The sequence below is a fragment of the Halichoeres trimaculatus genome, unplaced genomic scaffold (genome assembly GCF_033239565.1).
Source record: "Halichoeres trimaculatus isolate MK-OKI-2021-1 unplaced genomic scaffold, fHalTri1.1 fHalTri1_scaffold_1, whole genome shotgun sequence".
In the NCBI taxonomy this organism is placed as follows: domain Eukaryota; kingdom Metazoa; phylum Chordata; class Actinopteri; order Labriformes; family Labridae; genus Halichoeres; species Halichoeres trimaculatus.
This window is the reverse complement of record NW_027437179.1, coordinates 31,487,035-31,507,852: the sequence shown is the minus strand read 5'-3', so window position 1 is coordinate 31,507,852 and position 20,818 is coordinate 31,487,035. Positions and strand designations below refer to the sequence as shown.

Here is a 20,818-nt window from a genome sequence, read left to right as displayed (position 1 = left end):
CCAGTCAAAATATATTTTAACAATAGCTCTGTTCGCAAATGTTTTTGGGTTTTTTAAAATGTTTTTTTAATAATAACCCCCCCCCAAAAAAAAAAAAAAAAAAAAAAAAGAAAGAAAGAAAGAAAAAAAAATCAATTACTCTCAACCTCCAACTCAAAGCTGCTCATATCAATTTAAATACTATAGAGCTCTCTGGATATGCAATTTCCCCACATGAACTTATTTTACATATAAGATTATTAAAGATCAATAAAGAGCTTTTGATTTTAAACGTTTGAACTACCAGCATAGGCCAATCAAATTGAATAACATACAACTTCTGAACTGGATCAGTCTAGCTTTACCGAATTTACGAGCCTCTACGAACACATCTCGAGAGGTCAGCGTGGCCCCCTCCCTCCCCATTATGCCCCGCCCAAATTGAGAGAAAGAGACCTGTCACAGCGTGGATCCTACCATCAACCTGACGGTGCGAACAGCACTTACTGTTGCAGTGGGAAAGAAATGAACTGTATCAGTAACCACCATTAAATTGGAGTTTAAGCCAGTGATTTTTTTTTCAAATCGTTTTTTTAACTTCAGTTCAAAGTTAGAGCTCTTAGAGAAAATAATTGTATCTCAAACCTAGCTGTATTCCGGAGAAAAAAAAAGGTCAAAACTGTACTTTGATCACAAAATTCTGACTTGGAAGAAGGTGTTGGTGTGGTAAGACAGGTCCTTAGATTGACTTGAAGGTTAAGGTAAAGTCTATAAGGAGAAAGGCCCCTCCGTGTATACATTTTTCCCAGCTCAAGCACGTAAGAAGAATCTGGATCAATCTGGAAACAATATCCTTCATGGACTTTTTATTTAGAAATTTTTCCATCCCAAATTCATCAGGTAAAAGGAAATGACAAGGCTGTGTTTCACCATGGTAACAGTGTGAATTCCCAAATACCCACCGTACCCCGACACATGACAGTCAAAGAGCTTTTCATTTCCTGTTAGGAACATGATGTTTCCTGGAATAAAAGGCCGCCATACATTTCCATCTATGTTCAAAGATCACAATGTTCTATTCGTTTTTCGTGACCTTCCTTTGTTGCATGTAAAGTCTCTTGGAAGTGATTTCCATGTTGCATTATTTATACAGAAACACAAAAATAACGGGCTAAGTTACAAAGAGGACGTGGCAAAATAGTCCTTTAATATATATATTTATATATGTGGTTCACCTGTCCTGTGGAGCGGCAACATTTGAACTCAACCCTCTCATCCGGTCTAAAATGATGAGTCCTCTGACCTTCTTCAGTCTCTCACCTCTTCATCACTTAAATTTGCAAAGTTCTTCATCCCATCACAGAAACAGGAGTTATTTGTTAAGTGCTTTGTCCAACTCTTTCAATCCCATTGTTTTCTTCTGCCACGCCCATCATCATCACCAATGCAGGTTCTTTCCTCCTCTTTCTTTGTTTACGTGTGAATTCATCATGAGAGCACAAGTGATGGACTGACAGGAGAGTTTCAGAGCGCTGTTGATGAAGGAGGAGCTGTTTGAGCAGCAGAGGGTGGGGCTAGAGGCCTATGGACTGCAGCGTTTGTCTCTCTGCGTTGTTGAGGTGGCCTGAGAACATGCTGTAACACGGCTGCTGGGCGAACTGTGTCAGGAAGTCTGTCAGGTAAGCCTGGAGAAACACATATGATAAATGAAAAGCTGGAGTTCATTTGAAGAGACAGATTGTTCTGAAACTAGAATACAAATTAGGAGTGATAAATAAGAGAATAAAAAAAAACTGACTGCATTAAACTCAATACTTTCAAGTTTGTAAAGTTACAAATTTACGACTTTTGAACTTGAAAATGTACTAGTTAATAAAGTCACAAATTTATGAGTTTATAGACTGGTAAATTTTATTTCTCACAGGTTTATATGTGGCTTCAAAATTGAACGTTGTTATGAAAATAAGTACTTCACGGCAAGATGGACTGAATCGACAGCCTTATCAGATTGTACTTTCGAGTTAGGAGGAATAAGGAGATATTACTGGTTTGAGCCCACAGTCATCGCATTATTATAAGCATTCAGACTGTGAAAAGACATTTTCCTATCATGGGGCTGTCCAGAAAAAAACAGCATGAAGTCGCAAATTTACGTCTTTACAAAGTCGTAAATTTACTAATTTATAAAGACATAACGACTTTATGAAGTTGGAAATTTGTGACGTTAAGAACTTGAAAATTTGTAGGTTTTTTTTCCCAAAAAGTATTTATCAAATTTCTTTTGTGGCCCTACAACACTGTCGTAAAAATTAGGAGCTTGAATATTTAAAGCATTTGTTGATAGTAAGCTGTAAGAATGTTTTGAAATTGAATTTGATGCAGCTGTTTAATTAATTTATTTACACACAGAACAAAAAAAATCCAGATGAGTTTCACTTTCTACTTTATCCCCCAACAAGCCCAGCTTCATGACTAATATACATTATTAACAGAAAAAATTGAAGGAAATATGTGTTTGGTAGGTTATATTTGTTGGGACATTTAGCTCTTAGCATTGGCAAAGAAGATTTGGCATTTTTTAATGGGCACAACCTACAGAATCAGTTCTGCTGCTCATCCAACAAATGCATGTTCCTTTAAAATGTGGCTCCATTTAAAAGGGAACTGAACAGAATTTGAAGTAGTAAAATATTTTAAAGCACTCCCTGTTTTTCATTACTAATATATGATAATGACACATGTAACATATCACAGTTTAATTATGTCACCACAGTAATGAAGGCTTTTTATAATCCATAGAGTTGTTGGTGGTCATTCTGTTGTGTTTTACTTCAATTTCCTTTTTCATTACAAGCATCTTAAGCCAAAAAACACAGTCTGGAAGGGGTTTAAGTCTAAAGGTCCTGGAGAAAAAAAAAACTGCACCATGAGGTCAATCATCAGTGGTGGTAAGTGAAAAATCGCGTGCATGCTTTTTCCTTAAAGACTAATCCAACGAGGCTGGCACTATTTCAGCCGAAAGCCTCGTTATAATGAGAGCATCTCCTGATCTGATTTGACAGAAAACACTCACATACTGGTGACGCTGGCTGTAGCCTTTTCTGGAGCATATGGCTCTAATTTGAAAGTATTTACAGCGATTTCAGGCTTCAAGTTTCTACAGTAACACATCTTTGAATGACATCTTGTTAAGTAGAGCAGAATTTATCTGTAAACAAAGATATTTACATCTATTTTAAATCACATGCAGCCAAATTAGTCATACCCTGGCCAATATACTTAGGCATGCATTCACTGACTACAACTCACACTTGTGAACTAAAAGAGTTGGAGGGACATTTAACACCCCAAGCAGATCGCCGCTGGAAATGGGGCCAAGCAATTGATGAAGCAGAGGTCTAGGTTACTGATCAGCCTAATGGGAAAATTTAAAATGAGATGTTTCAAAAACAGCTAAGAATACCTGCAGGTCAATTTGATAAATGGGGTCTTTCAAGGCATCTGGATCATCCTCCTCGTCATCTTCATAATAATCATCATCTACAACAAAAACACACCACAAGACCATGAAAACATGCTCTACCATGACAGCTGTAGATACGCAAAAAAGTTGAGGATAATCAGTAAAAAAATGAGAAATACTGGGGAGAAACTGGTACCATATTTGTTGGAGGCGATGAGATCAGAAAGCAGCTGCCCTGCCAGCCCTTCATCCTCCTCGTCTTCATCCTCCCCTTCTTCCTCTGCATTGTCCTCCCACATACCACTCGAATCTGAGACAAACACAGCTGGTCACTGAGATGTCTGCTGTCCTGTTCTTGAGACTAGAGACTCAGAAGCTGAACATAAAAATGGTCCAAATGTGCAAAAATCTTTCAGGCAGTCAAAGATTTCTACCATAAAATCTGAAAGAATTTAGAAATGCTCACTCAAACTATTTTCTAATGCAGGTTACTGATCATATGACAGTATTAGCTACATTTGTCTTAGTTCTAAAGTTGGTCTGAAGGGTCACCTTGGCTCCAGTCTGCTGGGTTTGCTCTGCTGGCATTTGCCTCTACGACTGTTGACAGCTCATTGATGATCAATTTAAAGATCTTCACTAATAAAGGAATGTTGGTCCATCGCTCTGGGTCTGTGGGGGCGAAAGACACTCAGCTTAATGTTAGTAGCAAAAACAATGTCCTCCTTTGTCTCAGTTTGGATGTCATGTGTTTGCTGCAGTTAAAATATGTTCCTCTTGGAGCTCTATTTTAAACATTTAAAGATCATCTCTCTGGGTCTTACTCTTTGCCGATTTGGAGCGGGTACGGATGCCGTCTTCCGGGCTGTAGATCTCCTCTCCCTTCACAGCTATGTCCTGGAGACGTTTGTCGTCAGCATTGAGCCCGTGTTGCAGCAGCTTACAAAGAGCCACAGTGCTGTAGTCGGGAAGAACAAGTTAAATACTTTGAGATGTGTGGGTCAGAGAAACTGAGTCATTTCAGCTCCTAACATGACCACAAGACTCTTTAAGTGTCCCAATGGAAGCATTCACAAAGAAGGGCTTCCCTGACACAGGGTACTTTTTTTATCCACTGTCAGAGTCACAGAGACAAAACCAACTAGGCCTGGGACGATAGTCAATAAATCAATTAATCGTTCAATAAATGAAACGAACTCAACGGTTTGAAGAATTTACAATAACTGAGCTGGATGAGTGAGAATTTAAATGGACACAGAAAGTGTAGTTTGCTACATCACAAAAGAAATTCTGCATTTTAACTCAGATTTTTATTCAAGTACAATTTTTGACTGAGAGCTCATTTTATTTGTATTATTTGTTCTTTTTCCGGATATTTGAAAGTGTTGATATTCCATTTACATTAGTAAAAAAAGACTCATGAGAAATAAAAGTTTCTTGCAATTGAAAGGGTGTGTTAAATTAATATGATAAATATATTTTTGTTAGTAGTTAATTTGGTCTCAAAATAATATTATTAATAATATCATTCATCATCAATAATTGTGGGACTTAATATCATCCAGCAAAATTTTGGCCCAGGCCTTAAACCAACAAAACTAAAAAGTTAACACACAGGTTGAATGAAGGAGAAACAAGACAAATGTTCAATTCTGGGAACTTGGGAAAGATTTTAAATAAGGGAGAGGACTTTACATAAAGAGCAGAGATAAGCATGAACCAGCAGCAAAGACATGTGGATGTTGCCATCTACAGGAAGAATAATGTATGAACAGTGATACATTAGTGAGTGGTGCTGACTTTGCTTCTAAAATTTCAACAGCTCTTACCTGTAGGGTAGGGCTGCACGATTATCGCAATCGCAATCGCAATCGCAATGTCAGCACATGCAATTACGTAATCGCAAAAGAAGATATCGCAATCGCAATGTCAGCACATGCAATTCAGATTTTTCTCCATGATAACCAAGCAAATCTGTAGGCTCATCATGACACAACCTTTTTTATTAAATCGCAAGCACAATCGCAATCGCAATATTTTCCACCTAATCGCAAATCGCACCTTTTCCCCAAATCGTGCAGCTCTACTGTAGGGTCAACTCAACTGGTCTAAAAACACAAAGTTTTCAAACTGTATAGTAAAAAAAAAAAAAAAAAAGTTGTCTGACCTGACTTTACCCTCGTACTGTCCATAAAAAAGGTGCTGCCGACTCATCCACTCTGTCATGACGAACTCCAGAGCAGGTTTCCCTGTGGGGCCAGGCAGACTGCACAAGAACTCCAACAGAGGCTCCAGCTGGGAGTGAACCAGGTGAGCGAACACCATGATGAGCGACTACAATAAGGAGGAGATGAAGGAGAAATTATGTAGAGCTGAAGCTTACTGCACAGTCATTAATTCTGTAACTCTGTGCCCGTCCTACCTGCATCACACTCAGCGTCTCAGCTTGCTGCATCTTGCTCAGAATGGCTCGGAGGATTTGATCGAGCTGTTCCCCCAGCTGGGTTCCTGCTCGAGAGATCAGAGTGGACACCAACCTGCCCACGAAGGCGGCTGTGAACTCTGAGGTCCGAGGGTCCAGGAGCTGGTTGACCACCTGCATGACATACCACAGGCCGCTGTTTCCCTGCTCGTCCCTCCACTGGGCGATCTGCTCGAGGGCGACAGAGACGTAGGCTCGCAGACACTCACCGCCATTCTGGAAAAATGGGGAAAAATGAACCGAGGATAATGGTAGTAAAATGCAGACAAAGTTAATAAATAATCAAAGGGTTTTGGCAAAACTCACCTGCATTATTGTATTGTCGTCCGTTCTTAAGGTGCACTGGGCCACTACAGGAAACGCCTGACACACCAGCATCTCTGACAGAGGAGGTTTAGTGTTACGGACCACTGTGGTCAGGATGTCTATGGACGTCTGAGTGAAAAGGAAGAAATGATACAAAAGAAGTCAAACATAAATTTCATTTAAGTGCTGATAGAGGATATCCTTTAGTATCTCCCCTTTTACTTACAGCACAGAGTCCAGAGGGGATCTTGTCGGGGGGAGCCTGCATGATGCTGACCAGCGTGGGGATGAGACGCATCTGCATGGGAGCCTGGCAGCCTTCGATCTGTGCCAGTTCTTTAAAAATGTCCTGAGCCAGGGACGCCACCACAGGGTCTGAGGAGGAGACAGATGACCAATCAGATTTTACCTGACACAGACGAGTGGTAACCCTCTGGGATTTTAGCTGAAGGAAGTGCTGTATTTCTGACAAACTTCCGCACCGTTGTTGTATTTGAGGAAAATAGCGATGGTGAGGGGGCAGATCTTGTTCTCAGCGCTAGTGGTGAAGGCAGGATCAACGGTGCAGACGATGCACAGCGTCTCCATAACGAGGGTGAGCACCTCAGAGCTGAACTGGGCGGCGAGTTGGACCAGTCCCTCTAAGATGCTTGGGAGGAAAGGCTGGAGGACGTGGGTGCTTTCTGACAGCTTCAGCTGATCGCAATATCTGGAGTAAGAAAAAGAAAATAGGAGGGAATAAACCAAGAGAATAGCACTGGGACATTTTTATACCAAAATCTGATCATTTTAAACCCTTAAATGTTCATTACAGGTTTCAACAAATAAATGTGAGCTTGTAGTTTTCTTTAATATTTCCAGCATGAACACTGAGCAGATCCAGGTCCTTTGTGCTTGCAGTGATTAAACACAAACTTACATAACGACCCTGTGTCTAGTCAGCAGCTCTGTTTAAAAATCCAAAACACATCTCTCTTACCCCCAGATGGCCCGAACTGCAGAGATGCGGACGGACGGCGGCTGGCTGTCATGGAGGCCGCTGACGGTGGCCTGGAGGAACTGCTGGATGAGCTCAGGAGACATGGCTGCAGTGAAGCGGCTGGCCGCCCACAGAGCTCGACCGAGCAGGAACGGAGACGCCGCTGGTCAGGAGAAAACAAAAACAAAAGAGAGATGTGGAGAACAATACATGTATAAACAAGTAAAGGAGAAAGAGACGACAGGGGGGTGGGTGAAATTGCAGAACAAGTCTAATCAGTCGTTTCAACTGCATCATAAAATTTTGAGCAGATTTCATTATTTATTTATATCCTTAATTCCTTGGAGTTATTTTATTCGACTCAGTTTTCTGGGTTTTACTTGTGTTGATAAACTTGGAGGATCATTTAAGGGCTTACCTGCTAGATTAAGATCAGCAAGAATCACACTAGCCAGAAAACCGTGCATGTCAAACTGGATCCGTCCGTTCTTCACGTTCTCTGTGATGATGGTTTTGACAGAGCCCAGCGCTAACATGCAGGCCTCGTGGATCTTCCACCTGTCAAAAAGAAAACGTACTTTTCTGACAAGAAACTACAGCATGTATCAAAACTCCAGCGGTGCAGGAGTTGAGGAAATAATCTGTCTTGCTTTGTCATGGACATGCTAAAAGGACCTTTGTTCAGTAATCAATTATCCTGGATTAAAAGGGGAATGTGTCTCAGGTTTAATAAAGTGATAGAAGCAGACGCTGGGACATGGTTGGATAGAAACACAGTGTTGTCAGGGTGTGCACACAAGACCCAGTTCCCCCGAACTATGCCAATGCATAATTGTCCCCTTGATTGTCTCAGCTCACCAGTGCTCATTGCCGCTGTTTTTGGCCTGCTCCGCCTCCTGGAGGTGTCGCGTCGCTGCTGCTGCTAGAGCTGCTGCACTTTCATTCTGAAACTCTGCAGCCACAGCCTGCAAGCAGAGGTCAGAGGTTATTATGCACACTCTGAGGGGGAACAAGAGGCTGCAAAAAGAGCTGGTGAAGAGCAGTAACCTGCAGTGAAGCTACTGTTAGCAAGAAATAGTGGACATTTTTGACCCTGATTGTGAACTGGATTCAGCATTTTTGCTCGAATCACAAAATCTGCTCTTAAATTTCTTTAAGAACCACTGCAACAAGTTATGTTGTTGTTTTTTTCAGTGATATATACATGGTTTAACTATGATTCCCTCTCACCAGCAGCAGGTCCTGTGCTGAGATCCTGACAGAGTACGAGAAGGTGTCGTCATCCTCGTCTTCCACAAACTGCTGAGGGTTAGCCGTCCATACCTTGATCTGAAGAGTCAAACAATTAGGGTTCAAACCAACATAAATTGTGCTGTATTTAAAACGTATTGCAGTTCAGTCGTTTGCAATCCTCACCTGGTCCTCAGTGATCTGCATGTACAGGATGATGTAATAGATAAGTTCAGGCAGAGCCTTCTTCACTGTGCTCTTAAACTTGTTGTTTTCTAGCAGTGTGTGGACAAATTCAAAGATGCTGAAGACGAGATTCTCGAAACCCAAAACCTCACCTGAAAAACAACGAAAAAATTCAATACCAGAAAGTAGAAAAAGAATGCTTCAACAGATCAAATATGCACATGGTTGTAAAGATTTAAAAAACATGGATAAAAGTAGTAAGGACTTTCTGAATTCTGCTCACCATCTGAGTCTACAGGATCGTCCACTTCTTCTGTGTAGTTGACCTCTGTCCTTACATAAGTGAACAAACAATTAAGGAATACTGACCTTAGAGCTTGTTCAGCTCGTTATCTTGAATTACTACTTTTTCTAATCATGGAAGCATCACCACAAAGACATGTTAAATTTTCTACCCTTGTGTCTTAAATGTTACAGCATTTGGATTTTCAAAGATCTGAAAAGACATTATTTATTACACCCATTTATCTTCCAAGATTCATGTTTTAAATGCAGAGCTCAATTCAGTCTAGGGGTAGGAAGTTACTGTCAAGCAAAAATGTAGACGTTTGAACACAATTAAATGTGTCTTAATGTTTATAGACATGAGCTCCACAGAATCTGTTACTCTGTGCATCAACAAAACAGAGTGCTGAGGTTTTCACTAAGACAAAAGAGCTGATGCACACCGTCGGAATCTGAAAAGGATATAAAGCTGCACTTTCAGTCAATGTATTCCAAACAATGGGTAAAATCTGCTGCATGGAGGACACCATGGGTTTGGGGAAGTTCTTCACCAATGCTGTGACTGCCTGAGAGAACATTGAGATGAAGAAATACAATGTTAAGGTTTGTACAAGTACAAGTCACAAATTGAAACATGAAGCACCTGATTTTTTCTGTCTCACCTTGAGGACCTCCATCTTGAGCCCGCTGTCAGACGAGGGTCCATCAGGCATCTGAAGAGCCTGCACAAAGGCTTCTGTGAACTGCTGCACCACAGGGAAGATCAACGCTTTGGCTGCACCCTTAACAAATGCAAAACAGATGTACAAAGTGAATCAGTTTGATTTGTTGTGTCATTATTTCAGAAAACATGAGAGAAATCTTTGAGTGTCTTTTACCTTTTCTAGCTCTTCAATCGCACAGATGAGGTTGGCACAGGTGGTGAAAATCTCTACAGCTCTGGATCGGGTACGAATACTGTAAACCTGCAACGGGCGAGAATAAGAGTAGTTCAATTTTCATACCAGACGAACCAAGATCAAAGATAACATCAGTAGTTTCACACAATAGAGCACTGAGTATAATAATGCTCAACACAGAAAAAATGTTTTCCTCTTGCTCATGTTTCAGCTGTCCTTATTTTTTCATGATCATTACATTATTTTGCATCAATCAGAAGCTAAGTTTTGAATAATACCTCAGCCATTGTGAAGATTTTGTACATTTCAGGCAGGATGACAGGGGCCACCAGCGGCATCTGCGTGTCTGTCACCTCTCGAGTAAACTCTGCAAACAAAGATAACAGTGAATCAGGTCAATGAAAAGACATTCAAAATACGCATGCTTCTTTTTTCCTCAGATGGAGAGATTTCTACCTCAAGTGTTAACTTCCTCCTAAGTCAAATGTTGCATGTTGTGCAAAAAGTGATCAGGCAGAAATACAATAGGTTCCCATGTTAGCCCTGAGTAATTCTACTCTATAGTAGCTTTCAGGATAGGCATACCGTAAAATACCAAATAGTAGCCGGGGCGTTTATTTGTTTCAATCACTGAGCAGACCAGGCGTTTATTTGGGACTGTGCGACTATTTGGGACAGGCGTTTAATGCGGAAGTGGTAACGGCTTCTTCTTTGACTCTTCAAAGCCTCCTCATCTTTACGTTGTTATTGCATAATTCATCCAGGTAGACTACCTGCGTTTGTTTATATCTGGCACGCCGCACGCGGACTGATACACTAAGCGGCGAGTGCCTCGTATCCAGCTGTGGCTCTGCAGAGGAGATAGTACCGTTTTACGCCACAATGAGAACTAGAGCCTTATTTAGCAGTGTTTTTGTGTGAAAGTAACGCGCTGAAAATTCTCTAAATAAAGCATGAATGCAGACCGATATCAGATTTTTCGGTGGGAGTCCGTTTATTCGTGTTTTGGGTCAAGTAAAATATGGCCCCGTCTGAGTGCAGACTCAGACAGGGCCATAACCGGCAGACGATCAGACGAGCAGGGAGGGGGTGTTTGGTGTGAGCGCTCTGGGCTTCTGCTGCACAAAAACACTGCCGTAGGGTCATGTGTGTGCCGAACCGATTACGTCGATCAATGATGATCCGTTGCACCACTACTAATAAGGTGTAGTCTGATTATGTTTCTTTTACAGAAATCAGTTTTTAAGAGTCAACTGTAAGTTGTGAGCTCAGCTTTTGCATGTGTGTTCTGTAACTATGACTGCAGAATGAAAAAAAGAACAAAAGAAATGGACCGCGGCTCGTAGGCTGCGCCGAATAACTTACCATACTCGCAGCGTTAATTTGGAACGAGCGTCTATTTTTCTAAACGTGCTGCTTGCCGTTTGTTTGGAACTCGGCGTTTATTTGGTATTTACGGTATGTTTCTTTCCCTCTTCAGTATAGGGAGTTGCTAATGTAGAACTAAATTGATGATGTTATGTGTTACAATGGATCCAGCTTACACCAGCAGTGTTCAACCAATGAAAAAACTGAAAAGTTACAGTGTTCCTGGAAAGAAAAAATCTTGTATTTTGAAATGTTTTTCTGAAATCCAAGTTAATTTTCAATGGCCTGAGTTTTTTAAAGATGTCCTTTAGCGTATTGTTTGGGAGTACCTGTGAGGACCCTCATGGCTCCATGTACAGCATTAACATCTCCGCTGACCAGCATATCCATCAGGAGCGTGAAAAGCTGTGGCCAAGCCTCAGGCCAGTCCCAGTGAGCAATGGCTGACACGGCGTAGGCAACGCTGGAGCGGACTTTGCTGATCGCCTCCCGCAGACCGTTCGGCAGCAGCCCCCTGATGGCTGCTTTAGCCTGGAGGAGAACATAAAGACCTTGGTAGCAAAATATGCATGTAGCAGTGCACAAATTCTTCAGAAAGATAACATTTTAGCTAATACATGAAGGACTCAAGACATGAATGTAAAATACCTGATCTGTGGTTTCAGGAGGCCTGAACTTCTCGGACTGGGAACACCAGTGAGTCTCCACATACTGCTTCAAGATGACGGACGCTAACTGCAACACAAGGCAGGATTACGATCAAATGTGTCATGTATGATGAGGAAGCGTCCACTGTACTTGTTGTGGTTTTCTTCATGCTCACCTGACGGATTGCAAGTGCTCCCTGAGGGTCAACTGTGAGCTCTGCCAGGTGAACGCCAAACTCTACAAACACAAGAAACAAGCAGAGATAAGAAAACACATGAGATAAGATAAGAAAGCACGTTTTCATTTTTATGTTGTCACACTGTTTGTATAGACGTCCACTTTTAGACACTGATTTATAAAGGCTATTTGTGCGTTAAATGTCTACAACTTTCATGCAGATTCTACACGACAAAGGATTGATGCCACATACCACTGATCTAGCTGAGGATTTTTTGTCCACAGTATCTACACTGAACATTTCGATAACCAGAGACAGAGCAGCAGGGTTTGAACCTGGTCTGACAGGCATGCAGAGATTAACACACAGTTCAGGATCAGCCCTAAACTAATGGTGACATCAGGGGCCAGAAGACAATGTTAGTGCTGACAATCCTACAAAGTGGCTGCCTGATAGAGAAAGAGGGGCCAGCGGAAAGGGTCGGCCTCTCTGCACCGCTGCAGTACAGTGGTCGGGCCGCCTGCACAAATAGCTTTTCAGCAGTGAAATGATAGCGCAACAGACAATGGAAAGACTGATGGATAGTTAGCTAATCCACTGGACCTGTATCCATCTTCACAGTTTGAGGGCTGAAAATGATCACCAAATATCAAAACCCTGAGTTTGACATATGTTTTACATAATGATCTTAACATATATGAGTGCAAAATAACTAGCAGCTACAGATTAATCATTTTTTGGCTTCATCCACGTCACACTTTGACTGTCACTGGATCGTTCTGGGGCATTAACTTTTTTCCCCTCATGCTTGCATTACTGTCAATATCAACTGGGAGCAGTTCAAATGCTCAGATGGGAAATAATATGTTTCCTTTAATGGCCAACATCTGTTGCTATAATGTTAACATATTTTTCTCCCAACTATGAGGGGCAAAATCTAGCCAGTTTTCAATATTTTATTTTGCTAATTGGTATCAAAATGATTTATCTCACAAAAAGGGACTACTCTGCTGAAGGTGTGCTTATTTCTCTAGCTCTTTTTTCACTGAAGTCTTGCTAAAAACTACTGCTGCTTGTTTTGCCAGTTAATACATACATGAACTGCAAAAGGTATATAGTTTCGACAGATAAATCTCACTTTATTGCTGTTGCATACATCTCCATGTAGTTACAGGGTATATGCTAAAATCCTGAGGTTGATTTCAATACCTTTTTAAGACTTTTTCAAAAACCTTTAAAAAAGTTCTATGACTTTATCGCAACTTTCAGTTGTTGTTGGCATCCACTTTTTAACAGTTGTTGTTTACATTTTTACAGAAATGATGTAAGCTAAGGAGGAATAAAGCTTGAAAGAACAAATGAAACTAAAGGCAGGTTTATCGACACTCCCACAACAAGAAACAGCAGTTATTCAAGGCCAACTTGCTGAAGAAAATGAGAAATTATCTAATCATTTGTAAAATTTAGGACATGTGCCGGAGATTGTGTGATTTGCTTTAATGTTGTATTTAATTTCTCTTTATGAAACTAGAAATGACATTATTTATAGCTGGTGTTTATACTGCTCACAATCCTTATTGTTGTATTTTATTGTAACTAGAGTCTTTTTGTATTTTTTTTATTTTATTCTTTTTTCTTTTTGTATTTTTTTACTGACTCCATCGATTTCTGCTTTTAACACAACATTTTTCCAGTTTGGGATCAATAAAGTAACTCTATTCTTTTCTATTCTATTCTACGTTAGAACTTTATTGGCTGAATGTTTAACGTCCCAATCAGGGGACAGTTGCAAGGAGGAAAATAAACATTCATGGATATTTTTGGGGTCAAAGCTTGAATACCTTTGAAACTTAATACCTCATAAAACCACAATTAAGACTTTTTAATACTTTTTAAGGCCCTTAATTTTCAAAAAATTGATTTATCAACTTTTAATACTTTTTAAGACCCCGCGGACACTCTGAGTTATCAGTAATTAAGTAGCGTAGTTTTAAGAATCACATTCCAAATCACACATTGTGTTTAGTTTTAACTATAAAAACTGTATATCAGTTTCAAGTGTCAGCTACTGGTCTTGTAAACTACAGATAATGAGTACTGGTAAGAAAATGGATAACAGTAAAACCGCTTGTTTACAATGCAGCGTTCAGTGATGGTATTTACATAAACAGAAGTAGATTTTTAAGTTTAAAAGTTCAAGTACTGTAGTATTATTGATCAGTTATGATGGAATGTTAAACATCCAATCTTAATTAGGAGTAATTATTACATCCAGTGCTTGCAAATTCCATCCATGAGATTATTATGCTTATTCAATCTAAAACAGGAAAGAAAATGCATCTGTTTCAAGAAAAAATGAGGCATATCAGTCCTTTTGATATTCTAGGATTTTGTATACATCTTTATGACACTTATACAGTTTTAAATTAAGCTATACTTACAACTAAAAACACAAGTGTTACTCTAGGAGGAGTTTGGCAGGATGACAAGATTGTCTCAGACAGTCATGTTTTCTCTATTTCCCTCCAGAAATGTGACAGAAACTTGGACTCGAGTCCTCTTTGTCTCTCCCTGTCTCATGGTTGTGATGATGGCGATGGTTGGCAGCCTGTGAGGCGGGATCAGCGGGAGGAGAATCCCCCTGGAGACGACTTAGCGGGAAAGACTGTCACCGGTGGCCCAGTGGATAAAATAAACTCTGTTTAGACGTCGGAACAAGGGGAGAGTGTAAACTGGTGACCACCCTGTTGCTGTGCTTCTGTCCCGGGGGTCCACACACTCCACATGTGCATGCTAGCTAACGTTGGTGGTGACTCCAGACATAGTTAGCATTGGTTTGTTCTGTCACAACACACTGACAAGTCAAGAAAACACACCTAAGATAGGAGAGTACACATTTCGAAGCTTACTGAAAAACTCAAGTTTTCACTAACTTTTGAAAACATGGCCTTACGCTAGCTTCAGGTAGCTAAGACACTTGATTTGACAACCTTTTCATGGTTAGCTACTTCTACAGCCAACATTAGTCCTGGTCAAAGCGACACACGACTGACACACATGCAGCTCGTCCACACACAGGCCCAGGCAATTATTTAGAGACGACACCGGCCGGGCAGCTGGCCTCCCTGAAACTAGCGTGAAGAAACGGGCTACCACTTACCCTCTGTCACTTCCAGCACTTTGATCTGCTCCTCCGCAGCGGTGCGCACTTCTTGAACCGGGGAAAGGATGGCCGTCAGCGTCTCGATCAGAGCCTCCTTTAATCCTTGCTGGACCGGACCGGCGGCCGAACCGGACCGAGCACTACCCGCCGCACTCATGCCTGCTGTTTGCAACCGCAGCCCGATAATGATTCAGTCCAGCACCACCGACCACCGACCGGGGAGGAGCAGAGCCACAGCGAGCACAGAGGCGAAGCGCGCCAATGCATGGAAACGTGGAGGCGGGGTTTTTTGAGAGGAAGCACATTTTCGTCGTCCGGTTCCTGCCCACGTGTTTTTTTTCATGTACTGTTTTTGTTTTAGGCTCTGGCTCCCTCTTGTGGAGTGGGGGAAATGAGACGTTTAAATGTTGTCTGAAACTTAACCGGACTCCACTGTGTGGCCGCGTTTCCACCTAAAACGAAAAGATTCCTCCAACTGTAGTCCATCCAAAATCCGCGAGGCTTAGTCACATGACCTGTGCTGACCAATGAGCACTCAAGGCTGCTTTTATTTTGTTCTACATGCTAATCAGCTAATCAATCAATTGCCCTCTCATCTTACTTTATGGATCAAAAACTGCACTTATGTAACTAATACTAAAAGAAGTGATTAAATATATAACTATTCAATAGACTGGGTTTTTACCTTTGGAGCTGAAATATAACAAACTTATATCTGCTGCCTGGTTGATGTTTCTGTTATTTCAAATGAGGAAGTGAAGAAGCAAATTAAGCCATATAAATTATTATTAAAAGGAGTCATAGTTATGATGAAAAATAAACCTTCATTTTATAAAAGCATACTCCTCGAAATTAATTTGTAGGTCTTTGATGTAGTGTGCTGTATACAAAACCTTGTGTGTACTCTGTGACCTCCATTCTTGACTGATGTATTTACTGTACAAGGACCTGAAATGCAGTTTTATCTTTTAGACAGTAAGGAATACTGTGACAAGGGCACAATTCATCTGCATGACCATGATGTAGCCCGTATTTGTATCTTTGGCAAAGTTGTCTCCTTTTAAAGTTGTCCCATATAGAAGCAGCAACATGAAGAAAATAGAAAGATAAAGAAAGAAAGGGTTCACATTTCTGCTCAAATTAGTTCACAAGCCCCAGAAGTTAAAACCAAGAGTTGACAGGTTGTGATATCAAGATTTCAGACAGGCTGATGTCAGAAATATGTGTAGCCCTTTACTGGGCACCCATTAAAACTTTGAAAGCGTGTTTTTGAAGGACGTAAGACTTTTTGAGACATAAAATAAAACATTTTTAGTGTGTGCAAAAGTTACTACATATAGTTCATTATCCTATGAGGTTATATGGTTTACAATCTTGATAAATTCTACTTTAAAGTATCCTTTTTAAATCTTAACTGAAAGTGAATTAAAAGCCTCACAACGCCATCAAATGAATGCGTGGGTTCATCTTGCTGCACTTTTTTTTTCTTCATGTTCCTTTGTTTCTTTTACTTGACCTAAATACTGTTTTCTATGCTGTCCTTGTAAATATGAAGGGTTTCTTTATTTCAGTGTTATTGATGTTACATTTGATGCACATCTAATGTAGCACTACAGTAGAAGACTGCAGCTACTGTATGATCGGTGTACCTCATGAACTGAGTGTGTCGTGCAAACCTTGGACGAGAGAGGACCCTAAGAATGAACCAAACACTTGCACAACTGTTTCTTCTTCTTCTTTAAGCAAAAAGAATTTGGTTTATGTAGAAACAAGCAATGTTTTGCAACTGGATATTCCCCTCTGCTTCAAAAGAGTTAAAGCTAAAAATAAAAAATAAAGAAAAGAATACCCATCCCATCACTCCCAGAGTCGCCACCTTTCTGAAATGTACGCAGATGTTTCTGACAGAAAGCAAAGGAAACCTGGGAGACAGCTCACAAAGGGACATAGATATAAGTGTACAGTACATATATATAAAATATAAAATCTGAAATATATTTTATATATATTAAATTGTGTTAGGGTTCAGTATCTTTTACTACACAGCATTAAGGTGGTGTGTCTGATTATCTTTTTTTTCTTCATTTTTTAAAATCCTGTTATATAAACGAGAGGAGAGTCAAAGCAAAACAAATGAATCAATGAACAAACAAATGTGGGGGAAAAGGAAACTAAGCAACAGACAAAAGGCCTCCGCCCCGATCCGATGCCCTCCCCCTCGGCCTCCAGCTGTGGGGGAGCGAGCTAGCACGGACAAGGTGGGACAGACCCGTCCAGCTGTACAGCGCAGTGAAACATAACTTACATATTAGCTCATTTTTACACGTACAGTCGTGATCAAGGCACAGGGATCTTCTACAAGTTATTTTTTTCTTCAATAAAGTTGTACAAAATAATACATTTTACAGTCTGTACAAGAATAATAGTCCAGCAGTAAAATAAAGACAGACGTACTTAAAGCCGGGAGGAGGGGAGGAACGTGGGACCGGGAGAGGTGAGAGTAAGACGAAAGATATGGATGGGAAAGATGTTGGGGACAGATTAGGGCTTGAGTATGTGCGATTGTGTGTGTATGTGTGTGTGTGTATTCCCAGGTAAAAAAACTTGCGTCCAGTCTTGACTACGTCACTTCTTTGACATCATGCTTTCCTTTTGTATATTTTTTTCCTTATTAAATAAAACCTCTCCGTTAATTTCATATGTTGAATAGTTTTCAAATAGCAGCAGGGGCAGGGGGGCAAGAATGTATGCGTGTATGTGAGTGTGTGTGTATATCTATATATATATGTGTGTTTTTGTGTGTAGTAGATAGGAGGGTTTAAATGGTGCACAAAGGCAGATCACACGCACAGTGTACACCAACACACAACATGGGGTAAAAACCAACAAAAACTTAAAAGTTGAATCGTGTTATTACAGGAATATATAATATTTATATTTATATATATACATATTTATATACACACATATATAAATATCTATATATATATATATAGCTTGGATTTTTTGCACTGCATGAAGTTCACTGGTATGCATGAATTTATGCATTGTATGATATTTTTCTCCTTTTTTTTTTCCTTTTCTTTTTTTTTAAGTTGGTGTCTGCCGTTCCTGCTTCTCAATGAGCAGGTCATGTGAGCCGCGTGGTCTAATGTTTGAGTCACGCCAGCAGCTGTTAGTCAATCAGTTTGTCTGTTTGGGCACAAAAAGGCTCACAGCCCTCCTTTGTTTCAGTTCGCTGCCCTACGCGTCCATCGTTGCCTCCTCCTCCTCCTCCTTTTCCTTCTTCGGCTTCGCCTTCAGCACGCGGTGAATAAACTCCTCTCTCTCAGAATGCATTGTTTCATTCACCCTCTGCCGTCTCTTTAAAGCCGGACTTGGGTTTTAAAAGTGTGCGTGTGTGTGTGTGTGTGTGTGTGTGTGTGTGTGTGTGTGTGTGTGTGTGTGTGTGTGTGTGTGCATGTGCATGTGTGTGTAGCTTTGATATGAGACATAAAACCTTCGAAATGGTTCTAAATGTCTTATTTTGTAGTGTGCGTGTACCTGGGAATGTGTATGTTCATAAATCTGAGAGAGAAAGATCGCTTAAAGGTGGGAAATCCTGCACTGAGGGATGTTATTCCTGACTGTCTTTCCCGGGTCAAAGTTAAACCGAGTGCAGCAGTTAGTCCAGGCTAAAGATGATGATGTCGTATTCTTAAGTGTCTCCTTTAAAAAAAAGAAAGTTCCCCCACTGCTCTGTCTCTTTCACATCGTGATACTGGGAGATGTAGGAGTTTCATCGGGTAAGAAGGGCCAGCAGGCACTGTCAGTCTCTCGCTCAGTTGTTTGTTGGGTTGAAGTGGAGGGGTAGTTTGGCTAACTGGTTGGTGGGTTGTAGATAGGTAGGATGGTAAGTAGATATGCAGGCTGGACGACGCAGCCCATCACAAGAGCTCGTACTGCCGTAGGTGCATCCTCTGTATGATGTCCCGACAGTCATTGAAGACGCGGCGGATGTTTTCTGTATCCACTGCGCAGGTGAAGTGAGGGTAACAGTAGTGCCGTCCGTCCCCGCTGGCTGTGCTGATCCTCTGAAAGAGGGTGATGTGGACCAGTTAACCTTCAGAAGTTCCCAATCAGTGTGCGAGTCTTATCAAGTAATCTATCATTACATTTACCTTGTTAAGGTTAGGATTTATGCTTTCTTTTGTAGATAACTATGAGGATGAAAAAATCAAAATCTAAATTATACTGTCTTTGTTTCTTGGACTAAGTTAACAAAAAAAAATGTTTTTTTTTTTAACATACAGGTGACATTCAAACAGGTAAAAACTGAGTTGTGAACATACCAGAAACTCATCTCTGATAAAGTACTTTGCCCTTGTGACGCGGGGATCCTCGCCTGGCTCCGGTATTGCTGTTGGAGAAAAAATATAAGAGTCATTACTGCTCAATCCGCAACATAACCATGTCAGTCTGACCTGACTTTTGTCCAATAAAAATAGAATGATAGCAACCAATACTTTAAGGTAGAGTCTGCAGGATTTGCCTAAAAATAAAATGTCAAATTTTACAGGAATTATCCTGCTCAACCATCACTTCTGGGCCTCCATACATGTGTGTTAGTGTCTGTGCCTGTCTCACCCTCCCCTCAGCCTGTATATTCATGTTTTGGTTGTGTCAGGACATTTCTGGGTAGATAGTAAGCGTTGTTAGATCAGCCAATCACAGTACGCCAAATGTGCAAGTGACTTTGCATGTTGATGGCTTGAGCTTGATTTTCACTCGCTTTCAGGCATTTGGAAAATAGCTCAGGGCAAAGAGCGATGCTAGTTGGCTTTCTGCTAACCAGGTATGTGTCAAATAACCCTGTGATTAGCTTATGCTAACACGCCAAGTCTGGTGCACGGCTCTCGAGTCTCTCCCTCATAAAAATGCGATGCTACAGGTGGTTGCTGGGCAAGTGAGTATGTTCACGTAGCTATGGTCGGAGGCAGTGGGTGTACTCTGCTGCTGGCACTGAGCCAAAGAGGAGAAGCGCCATTTTAATTTGTGTTTATTAATAAGTTTGTAAAATTTCTGCAGACCTTGCCTTTAACTATCACTATACAACTTTATCTTGTTAGAATCAGTTTTCCTTGTCATAAAGCAATAAAGTGAATTTCAATTGTTAACAGTAGCAGATATCATTGTCAGGTTTCTACCATCATCTGGTGTAGTGTAGCGAGCAAACTCCGGGAAGTAGTCCTCAATTTTTGATTTTCCTGCCAAAACCTTCTCAGCGAGCAGGTCCTGTTTGTTTAGGAAGAGGATTACCGAAATGGTTCGTAGCCACCTGTGAGAAAAGTGGAGAACAAGATTATTTCTGGGTTCACAGCTTTGGATAAACTGTTCATTGCACATTGAACTTTTCACTACAAGCAGGAAAAAGTAATTGAGTTACATCGACTTCATAAAGGTTTGTCTAGATAAGTATTTGTATTAATTCTTCTTATTATTTAGTATTATCAAATCTGGAAAGAGCTCATACTTTATCAGGGTATATGCTGAAATCCTGAGGTTAAATTCAATACCTTTTTAAGACTTTTTTAAAAACCCTTCAAAAAGTCGTAAGACCTTATCGTGACTTAAAGCTGCTGTTAGCAAGCGATCTTTGATGACTGTAGTTTT

At 40.6% G+C, this 20,818-nt stretch overlaps 2 protein-coding genes across 2 annotated transcripts in view; both read right to left on the bottom strand.

Moving 5' to 3' along the window:
* Positions 1-837: 837 nt before the first annotated feature.
* On the bottom strand, positions 838-15,453 carry ipo9 (importin 9). The gene is made up of 24 exons (XM_074678638.1): positions 15,164-15,453; positions 12,001-12,062; positions 11,826-11,912; positions 11,507-11,708; positions 10,088-10,176; positions 9,789-9,875; positions 9,573-9,692; positions 9,376-9,476; positions 8,909-8,967; positions 8,626-8,777; positions 8,440-8,538; positions 8,068-8,174; positions 7,628-7,767; positions 7,210-7,372; positions 6,713-6,939; positions 6,457-6,605; positions 6,231-6,359; positions 5,865-6,140; positions 5,610-5,776; positions 4,267-4,400; positions 3,995-4,114; positions 3,639-3,752; positions 3,443-3,519; positions 838-1,664 (listed from the first exon to the last, which is right to left on the bottom strand). The coding sequence occupies exons 1-24, from the start codon at positions 15,321-15,323 to the stop codon at positions 1,554-1,556; spliced, it is 3,132 nt and encodes a 1,043-aa protein (XP_074534739.1). The 5' UTR covers positions 15,324-15,453; the 3' UTR covers positions 838-1,553.
* A 1,202-nt stretch (positions 15,454-16,655) lies between these two features.
* LOC141791240 (guanine nucleotide-binding protein G(s) subunit alpha-like) overlaps positions 16,656-20,818 on the bottom strand; it is a 35,151-nt gene continuing 30,988 nt past the window's right edge. Inside the window, exons 10-12 of the mRNA XM_074671523.1 lie at positions 20,353-20,483; positions 19,498-19,565; positions 16,656-19,239 (exon numbers count right to left, since the gene is read on the bottom strand). Coding sequence (XP_074527624.1) covers positions 19,093-19,239; positions 19,498-19,565; positions 20,353-20,483 — 346 coding nt within the window. The 3' untranslated portion in view covers positions 16,656-19,092. The remainder of the gene's footprint in view (positions 19,240-19,497; positions 19,566-20,352; positions 20,484-20,818) is intronic.